The sequence below is a fragment of the Pyricularia grisea genome, assembly GCF_004355905.1.
Source record: "Pyricularia grisea strain NI907 chromosome Unknown Pyricularia_grisea_NI907_Scaffold_4, whole genome shotgun sequence".
Lineage (NCBI taxonomy): Eukaryota > Fungi > Ascomycota > Sordariomycetes > Magnaporthales > Pyriculariaceae > Pyricularia > Pyricularia grisea.
Genome location: NW_022156718.1, coordinates 1012678 through 1022290, shown reverse-complemented (window position 1 = coordinate 1022290; position 9613 = coordinate 1012678). Strand labels below are relative to the sequence as shown.

Sequence of the window (9613 nt, the reverse complement as noted above, 5' to 3'; positions counted from 1 at the left end):
ATAGAAATACTGAACCATGGGGACGACAAATTAGTTTCGATTCTACAAACATTTGCAGGGGATATCTTTATCGGACAAATCAGCTTGGCCATGGGAAGATACACTTGGTTTCCAACTCAACCTAGTCCCGCTTATCGGTCTACAGCAAGGGTTCTGGAGCAAGACTTCGTTATTCCTCAGCCAGTTTTCTCCGTCCAGCTGCCAAGCTTGAATGCGAACAGCCAGGCATATTACTAACGTCTGGAAGATGCACCCTGGGCTCCTCTTGACGCCTCTCGCCTCTTCATCTTCTCCACAACAGATTTCAAAGCCCTCTTCGCCTGGTCATCCTCGAAGTTGTCCAAGTCATAATAGTTTGGCGCGATGTCGATGAGCCACTCAGGCCGAATGCCAGTAACCGTGCGAATGTATTGCTTCGATGTGAGAACAAACTCATGGTAGAGCACCCACTCGTAGTCGGTCGTGAGAACAGAGCTTGGGTGTAGCATGACATTTTGGTTGTCCTTGATGGTGTGGTAGACCTTTCCACTGGTTTCACGTAGAGCGACCTGCATGAAGAAACCAGCGACAAGGCAGCGGCGGATGTTGGTGTAGTAGTTCTTGTCCGTGAACGGTGTGCTCACAAGTTCCAGGTCCTGGCGCTCCATGATGCCCTTTAGCTGCGCGCGAACGTTGTCTGCACTGCTCAAGTGCCTGTAGGATAGGAAGTGCTCATGGCACCACTTCTTCATATCTGTGCCCTTGGCCATTTCGCTCTTGAAGGCATGGTAGGCATTGAGGAGCGTCAAATGATCTCCTTCCATGTGCTTGAAGTGCTCCTTCATCTCATCAGCACGCTTGCGGTTGTTGGCTGGCCTCATGAAGACCTGGGGAACCGACAAAAGCGAGGTGACAGACAGCATCTCGTTGGAGCAATAAAACTCGGGAGATGAGACTAGCATGACTGCCAGCGCCGGGTCCAGGGGATATTCCGAGGCCATGTGACCAAGATCAGTGAGATCACCATCGTCGTTCAGGCAAGAAAGATAATTGAGCTCTTCTAGCGCCCTCATCATTGTCTCGGGGGCTGGAGGATCCATAAAGTCAAAGTGCACCAAGTCATCGACACCCAGCTTCTTCAGTTCCAAAATGGTATTGCTCAGGTTGGACCGCAGGATTTCTGGATATGTCTGCTCAATCAGCTCCTTCTTGAAGGCTGCTTCCGTGTACAGACGGAAACATTTTCCAGGGCGCGTACGACCAGCACGACCGGCTCGCTGCTGTGCCGATGCCCTTGAGATAGGCGTGACCAGCAGCGACTCGACTCGAATGCGCGCATTGTAGATCTTTTGCTTGCTGAAGCCAGGGTCGACGACGTAAACGATTCCATCAATAGTCAAACTGGTCTCTGCAATATTTGTGGCAACGATACACTTGCGACCAGGCCTGCCACCCTTCTTGAGTGGCGCTGGTGCTGCATTGAATATCTTTTGTTGCTGCTGTGGGGGCAGGGTACCATACAGAGGATAAACTTCCATTGGCCCACAGTCTGCATCCCGTATTAACTCGTCGACTTCCAGGCGCACCTTGCGGCAGACGTCCTCGATTTCTTCCTCTCCAGTCAAGAATAGGAGGATATCACCTTCGGCCTCGGTGGCATGGATTTGCAGCACCGTCCTGACCGAAGCCTCGATGTAGTCGCGCTCCGCCTCGGCCGTATAGAATATCTCAACAGGATGCGTCCGACCCGGAACAGCCAGGATGGGAGCTTCAAAGAAGTAGCGCTGGAATTTGGCAGCGTCAAGAGTAGCAGACATGATGATGATCTTAAGATCGCTGCGCCTGAGCGATAGCTGCTTCAAGAGAGCCATCAGGATGTCTGTGGCCAAGGTCCTCTCGTGGGCTTCGTCGATTATGATGCAGCTGTATCGAGTCATGTTTGGGTCGTGGATCGTTTCTCGGAGGAGTTGACCGTCGGTCATGTACTTGAGTATGGTGCTTGGAGTCGTCTTGTTCTCGAAACGAATGCTATAACCGACCTCTTGCCCAAGCTCGACGTCAAGCTCATCCGCGACACGCTGAGCTACTGACATTGCGGCAACTCGCCTAGGCTGGGTGCAAGCAACCATCTTTTTGTTCAGGTGAGGCAGCTCGTCGTAAAGGACATATTGGGGTATTTGCGTCGTCTTTCCCGATCCAGTCTCACCGACGAAGACCATGATCTGCGTCTTGTGGTAGACATCAAGAAATTCTTGCCGATGCTGGTGAACGGGGAGATTGCGACGCGTCTTCAGGATTTTGAAATACTGCTGGCTGTGCGAGCCGCCAGTGAAAGCATTCGTATCGGCATCTTCGAGCTTCTCGGCTTGCTTGGCCGTGGTCTCGTGTCGGGTCAGGCCTTTGACCAGCGATGCGAGGGACCCAGACCGGCCGTCGCCATCTCCGTCACCGTTTCCGTTCATGTGAGCCAGGTAAGGGTTGTAGCCGTCACTCGTCGCGTCGGATCCCTTAAACCTCTTGTTCTGGGGAGAGTCTGATTCGTCTGCACTTGGTCGCTTATTGGCACCGTTGAAATCCCCCTTCTTTTCAGCCATTATGACCAACTGAAATGCAGATGAATGCGATTTCGATTATAGCTTTTTTATGCTCGAGAATCGCGCGCTAAGCCTGCCTAATGTTGCGGCCAGTGACGGCGATTTCCGTCGTTGTTGCCTCTGAGGCAGACGTTTCGCAAAGCGGCAAAAAGCAAAAAGTTTTGACCGCCTGAGGCAGGGCGACCATTCAAACTGACGGTAGATAAGCCCGATAAGGCCCCACCAGTGATGATGATGCGGGGATGCTTGATGAAAGGAATTGTTTCAGTTTCTTTTGACAGCCCGCCCAGGCAAGATGTTTTTTGCAATGATATATTTGATCGAAGCTTGCTTGCATGAAGACCTATCTAGCAACATAAGGTAGGCAACCGTCTGACTTTGGTGTCTTTGACTTGCATGTACTTGCTTCCTTACCTACCTACCTACCTAGGTACCAATGTACCCACCCGTAAGTATTTGTGCGATAGAATGAGGAATTCAAGAGTGGAGCATCCAAATAGTTCCTTCCCTACCGGTACATGCTCCTCGAGTTTGATTGTTAGTCGAAATCATGTTATGATGATTGCCAGATTGATTGTGAAGTAACTGCAGCCAACGCTTAAAAGTTCTGACCCTCGTCGCCAAACTGGATCGACACATGTAGAATACCTGCCTAGGTTGCTACTCAACTCATAGTATCCTAACCAAGTAGCTGCAAATCCTTTAATTCGGAATTTGCGATTCTCAAGTGAGATGAACCATTATTGTAACCCAACCGCCTGCGTGATTGATTGTCGATCGCGGGGTAAATAAAACAGGGCTCCTGCCCTGACAATTGTAGACCCTGAATTTCTCTCTTGGCTGCTTCTCCCCGCTGTCTCCGGTCTGCACAGACGGCTGCATGCACAATTCAAGGGCCCGCGCTGCCATCAATGCCACTGCAACTACCCGTTCTTTCAGGTACAGACAGCACCTAACCCACTAAGCGACTTTCAGGCTTTGACTGGCCTGAGATCCATCAACACTACTGTGTAGAGTTGTGCTAAAAACGGTTCCTTGATCCAAAAGCTCAGCAACGGGGAGAATTTTAATCACGACCAATTTTTATATTCTAGATTTAATACAATGTCCTCTCCCGACATGAATGCAGACTATGAAGCTTTCGATAGTGGCCGGCCTGGCTTTGTCATAGGAAACCACGATTCCTCCAGGTGGGATGCTCTAACTGACAATCACCATTCCCATGTTCTCGCTTCCGGTGTAAGTGATTACCTAGTGCCCAATACTTTTCAAGTTTTGTATAGGTATATTTTCTGTTTATTCCTCGAAACACTCTAACGTGGAACTCTTTTGCCTCTAGTTCAACTTTGTCACAGCTCCCGTGACCAACGGCCATTTCCGTCAACGGGTTGTGGACTTGTATAACTCTCACGTGAAAGAGACTCAAGAGTTTGGCCTCACTGATGCCGAAAAGTCCAACCCATCACTTCCTGGTCCCATCATCTCGACCTTGACGGATGATGATACGTCACTTTTCCCCTCATCCTTTGTCTCTGCAGTCATTGCGTACTCCAGCCCATGGATAGATCTGTGCTCCGAGGACCCTTTGGTCGCGGATTTGTCGCGCCAGGCCCTCAACCTCGAAGTCGCATATGCCAACTTCTGCGGCGTTCGTAGTATCGTCATCCCTGGCCCCCGGAGAGATGACGATGCCAAAGGCGTTGCACAGTACGCCCGGGCTATCCAAGAGGCATTCTTGATCGCAACCAGGCTCAACTTCATCATCCACATCCCCATGTATCGGGAGCCAAACCTCGAGGAGACAGAGATGCTTCTTTCTGAAGCTGTTGGTCGGCAGAGCAAACCTGCAGAGAAGAAGGAAATTGATCTTTTTGGTGCCTGGGACACTTGGCACACCATCAGATCTGTCTGTGATTACAGTGTCAGATTGTTTGTGGGTGAGTGATGGTATACCTACACGTTCACATGACGGATGGCGGAGCTGTAATTGACAAATCCTCCCCTATAGCTTTGAGGATTCCCAAGAGGCTTCCAGAGAAGGAGCTACAAACACGATGGTTTGCGGAGCCATTGCATTACTTGACACTCGGGCCGAACACTTTCGAAAAGAACAGGGCCGGTCATCCTTCTCTCAGTAAAAATCATCAAGAGATGATCAACATGTACATGAGGTTGAAGGCCTACCCCTGGTTCTTGGTTTACGACCTTGGGCCAACCAAAGAAGAGCTCGCCCGGGCTGAGCAAGCGGGATCAGAGTTCCCGACTTTGGCTGAGGCAGCTAATGGTGACAGCCGTATAGCTAGCAACCCTGAAGCTGCATACCTCAGGCATTTGGAACGTCAGCAGCCCCCTTATGGGAAACTGGAATCGCCAGCTCTCATCAGCTTCCAGGACTGGCTGCAGTCGCCTCTGCAGCCGCTCTCTGATAACCTGGAATCATCCACGTACGAGATGTTTGAGGGTGACCCGGTCAAGTATGACCAGTATGAGAAGGCCATCACTGAGGCAATGGCCGAGTGGAAGCTTCTCAAGAAGCCGACATCAGGCGTCAACAAGGAGACTCAAGAACCAGAACTCGTCGTAACAGTTGCAGGCGCAGGACGTGGTCCTTTGGTTACCCGCGTTCTCCGGGCGAGCGCTGCCACAGGTTTCCCCGTACAGCTGTGGGCACTGGAGAAGAACCAAAACGCCTATGTCTACCTGCTGAGGCAAAATGAGAGGGTGTGGGGTGGGAAAGTCCGTGTGATCAAGACGGACATGCGTGAATGGGACGGCATCGTCCCATTAGGCCAAAAGGTAACTGCCGAAAACCCGGCCGGTTCCGTTGATATCCTCGTCACCGAACTACTGGGATCTTTTGGAGACAACGAACTGTCCCCTGAGTGCCTCGATGGTATCCAACGCCATCTGGCCAAACCACATGGAATCTCGATCCCGCATTCGTACACGGCGCATCTCAGCCCCATTGCGCACCCGAAACTTCACGCAGAGATCTCTGGCCGATTCGTCACGGACCCCAACTCCTACAACACGCCCTGGGTTGTCCGACTCTTTGCCATTGACTTCCTCGCTAGCCGCGGCGTCCCCGGAAAGCCGCGGTTCCAGCAAGCCTGGGAGTTTGTGCACCCCGTTCGCCTTTCTTTTGCCGAGAAGTGGGCGGCCGAACACGGTCCCCATAGGAGGCCGATCCGTGGAGGCGGCGGCGCCATGAACCTGTCATCAGGGCTGAACGAGCACAACGCACGACACTGTCACTTGACCTTCGTTTGCGGCCGGCGAGGCGTGATGCACGGCCTGGCTGGGTATTTCGAGTCGACTCTGTATGCGTCACAGGTTCAGGGGAAGGAAAAGGAGCTGGTCGAGATCAGCATTCTGCCGGAGCAGATCGACCGGAAGAGCAAGGATATGATCTCTTGGTTCCCAATCTACTTCCCTCTAAATGTGAGTAGTTTTGACCCTTACTTGGTGGATTTAATTTAACCCCAGACCCTGTGCGCGAGCTAACATTTCCGACAGAAACCATTGTACTTCCCTGAGGATGCAGAATTGGAGGTGAGCATGTGGAGACAGACGGACGACACGAGGGTCTGGTACGAGTGGATGGTCGAGGCGTATCTCTGGGTTAGCCCAACACAAAGGGTCAAGATTGGAGCCTCCGATTTGCACAGCAGTAGAAAGATAGCATGTTTGATGTGAAGGTTTTGTTCAAAATACCTAGCACTCAAGCATCAGCATTAGGATCCAAAAGGCTTTATATCTGCCGTTTTGTTTTGTTGCCCCCAAAGTACAGCCAAGTCTGCGTTGGTCCCTCAGAGCTTCCTATTCGTTGATATCATCACTCTCAGCGAGCAGGTTGTCTCGCCTCAGCTTTGCTCAGTATTTTGTGCCTGAACCACCAGCTTCGCATCGCTATATCGAGGGAATTCCTTGTCTCTCAGAGTGATGTCCCTCAGTCACTGGTAAGTACTGGGATTTCTATACCGGCCATCCAGCCCCGTGCAGTAGATATTGAGGGCGGTGGCACGGCATACCCCCAGATACATCCCAGTACCCCGAGCTCGCCCAGGAGAATCAAGTCCGCCTCTGCTTGTCTTTTTTTAGGGCCCGTCCCTCTCCTCCTGATCCATTTCTCTCCCCTTTTCCCCCTAATCATTCCATTTTGACGTCGCCGTTCTCGTCTGCCGTCGCGCTCCTGATCCAAAGCACGTTGTTGCACCTGATAAGGATCTGGCCCAGATCACCCTCGAGCTTCTGGTCGATATACTCCTGCGCGTTGCTGAGCTGGATGTTCATGTAGCTGTCGATGCTGACCAGCCTTCCCTTGTACTCGGTTTCGCCCCACTTTAGGCGCACGTAGACGTCCTTGTTGACACTGTTGTTTTTTTTTTTGGTCGCAGCTGTTAGTTTTTTTTTTGTTTCTTCTCGTCTTCATTCTCATTAACGTTGGGGAGGAGGCGCTGGCGTACAGGTCTTGCAGCATCGGCCGCGGGTTGACTGGCATGAACTGTTTTGTGCGGTCAAGGACGGGCATGAGTTAGTGAACAGAGCTCTTTTTGGCATTTTCTTTTTGGGGCAAAGTGCAGTTTAGTCGGTGACAGTCGGGTGAGAAAGGTTGGGAAAAAGGCATACACTCATGTTGGGCGACTTTTTGCTGGATGCGATGCGTGCGTGTTGTGGTGCATCGACAAGGACGGTTTTTGTGTCGCTGGTCGCGTTGTCGTGAAGCGATTGGGGAATTGTCGCGATCGGTCGCCAAATTTCTGGCGGGGATGGCCGCTAGGCCGGGATCCTTGCTAGCTAGCACCTTGCCATTGCTTGCCTTGCTTGCGACCTCTTGAGCTTGCTTTCACTTTTGCTTGCCTACCCTACACTGGACCCCGCAACGAATTGAGCTTTTGCCAACTACACAAGCATTGTTAGGTATCCAACCTACCCTGCATGCCATCATCCGTGGTTTTGATTTATTTGCAAAGGCTCTTAACATGTCATGCAAGTGCCACAGGACAACGCAAGAGAAAATGGGAGTTGATAGAATTTATATCCTTGGTTGTTGACATTTTCTTTTAACATATTCGAAGGCACAAATACAGGGTATAAGATACATGTACGCGAAAATCCGAGAAGGTCCAAGATAGTACACAAGAGAAAATGACCAGCTCCTCGCATTACCGCACCAACTTATGAAAGCTGCTTGTAGAACTCAAGAACCTTTCTCGCGCCGATTTCCCAGTGGACATCGTTCTGCATATGATGTCCAGCCTTGGGCACAACGGAGAATCGCACACCCTGCCCAGCATCGTCCATGCCGCCTTCACCTTCTAATGGCTCAACCTCCTCGACTGCCTCCAGGGCAAGCTTGTCCTCTCCAACCAACTGCATGACGCCCTGGCGATAGTACGAGGCCATCTTATGCATGATGGGGACAGTCATTATCTTGTCGACACCCCCGCCCAATACCAGAATCCGCTGCCTGTCCCACCCACTGATGCCACCGAGCTGTTTTAGCAGACTGCTGGCCTTGACGAAAGGCCTCATCATGCTGAAGGGCCAAAGATAGCTCTCGTATGAGTTGGAGTGCTTGATGAAGTTGACCACATATGAGTCGGAGACCTCGTTGCTGAAGAATATGTTCTTCACGAGAGCTGGATGGGAGAGTGGAGAGTTGGAATGCCACCCATGCAGCATCATCCTAAGTGTAAACCAGGGATCCTCTCGCCACCAGTTTATGTAGACACTCATTCTAGGATGGAGCAGTCCGTTAGTAATCCAGCAAGACGTCCTGGTCCGTCAGTAAAACTGAGACTTACGATCCAAAACCCGGAACTGCGCCGGCAAGGACCAAACCACTAGCGGAGACCAAGCCGTCGGAAAGAATCCCCTGCAGCATGCCACCGCCACTGCTGTGCCCTACCAGGACGACTTCGGCGCCCTGCTCGCGCTGCTGGGTCCAGCGAATCGCAGCAACGACATCCTGTGCGAGTGCACTGCGGGGAGTGAAGAATACCATGCGGAGATAGCTTGGATGCCAGCTGTTCCCATGTCCGCGCATAGAAACAGCATAACATGGAATACCGTGAAATGACAGGAACCGCATATACTCGAGCCATACCCAGGCACTGCCCATGCCGCCATGAACAAAGAAAATGGGTTGCCTTGGAGTTGAGGTTGTTGGCGTGGATTCCTCACTTGGGGCAGAGTAGAGAACTTCTATATCGCCCAAAGGGGTCTTGACGAAGTGCCGCTCGACGCCGTCGGGAAGGGGTTCTGGCTGTTCGGACGGTTTAGTCCATCGCAGCCAGCGGTAACTAAGATGGAGTCCAACCATAACAGAAATATAAGCAGGTAAAGTTATTTTGGGAGAAATTGAAGGGGATCGGGTAAGGTGTGCAATGGTTGTCAAATTCAGACAGACAGTGTACAGTGTGATGATGTAGGCTAAACAAAGGGGGAAAAAATAATATCGTGAGAATTCTTCAAGGGAGGAAGCAAGTCGTTTAAAAGCATATGGAAATCTTCGCTCACTCGAGCGAAGGAAGACGCCGCTGGACCGGGCGCAAATTTAGTGCTCGCACATGGCGTATCCGGGTGTCCCTGGAAATTATCGGGAGCTGAACAGCATTCCGGGAACTCCCAGGATTGAAGTCATGCGACGAACGACAGGGCTGAAGCGAATATTAACCGTTAAGCGATCATCTATTTTTTACGGGTGACACGATCCATGACTGTTCGTCGGTATACCCGCCTGAGGAAGTTGGCAGAGAACGGTGCTGCGCAGCAAATGTTACTCGGCTAGAGGTCAGGAATTGAGGAAACCAAATACGTTGTCAGGGTGCTAAACCGCCAGACATCCATGCTGAGAGAAAATTGCAGAGTACCATACAGTGCGCAGATGAACTCATGCTACTGTTGTTTTGCAATGGTTATAATAGGGATAACTGCTTGTGTTCGTACAGTTTTTATGAGCTCTGGTACTGTGTAACTACCCCTACCGGTTGTGCTCACTCAAAATGGACTCATCATAAGAGCTCACGGGAAGTAGC

General features: G+C 51.3%; 4 protein-coding genes across 4 annotated transcripts; 1 reads left to right on the top strand and 3 right to left on the bottom strand.

The window, feature by feature from the left end:
• Window positions 1-233: 233 nt before the first annotated feature.
• Window positions 234-2573, bottom strand: PgNI_07042 (uncharacterized protein; the record flags this gene model as incomplete). Its single annotated transcript, XM_031127059.1, has 1 exon — window positions 234-2573. The coding sequence occupies one exon, from the start codon at window positions 2571-2573 to the stop codon at window positions 234-236; it is 2340 nt and encodes a 779-aa protein (XP_030981309.1).
• An 859-nt stretch (window positions 2574-3432) lies between these two features.
• On the top strand, window positions 3433-7290 carry PgNI_07040 (uncharacterized protein). The gene is made up of 6 exons (XM_031127057.1): window positions 3433-3812; window positions 3913-4510; window positions 4582-6014; window positions 6090-6947; window positions 7042-7070; window positions 7197-7290. The coding sequence occupies exons 1-4, from the start codon at window positions 3678-3680 to the stop codon at window positions 6267-6269; spliced, it is 2346 nt and encodes a 781-aa protein (XP_030981315.1). The 5' UTR covers window positions 3433-3677; the 3' UTR covers window positions 6270-6947; window positions 7042-7070; window positions 7197-7290.
• PgNI_07041 (uncharacterized protein) lies at window positions 6723-7208 on the bottom strand (the record flags this gene model as incomplete). Its single annotated transcript, XM_031127058.1, has 3 exons — window positions 6723-6945; window positions 7040-7077; window positions 7203-7208. The coding sequence occupies 3 exons, from the start codon at window positions 7206-7208 to the stop codon at window positions 6723-6725; spliced, it is 267 nt and encodes an 88-aa protein (XP_030981184.1).
• Window positions 7291-7615: 325 nt separating the features above from the next.
• Window positions 7616-9590, bottom strand: PgNI_07039 (uncharacterized protein). Its single transcript, XM_031127056.1, has 2 exons — window positions 8381-9590; window positions 7616-8313 (listed from the first exon to the last, which is right to left on the bottom strand). The coding sequence occupies exons 1-2, from the start codon at window positions 8896-8898 to the stop codon at window positions 7752-7754; spliced, it is 1080 nt and encodes a 359-aa protein (XP_030980712.1). The 5' UTR covers window positions 8899-9590; the 3' UTR covers window positions 7616-7751.
• Between the last annotated feature and the right edge of the window lie 23 nt (window positions 9591-9613).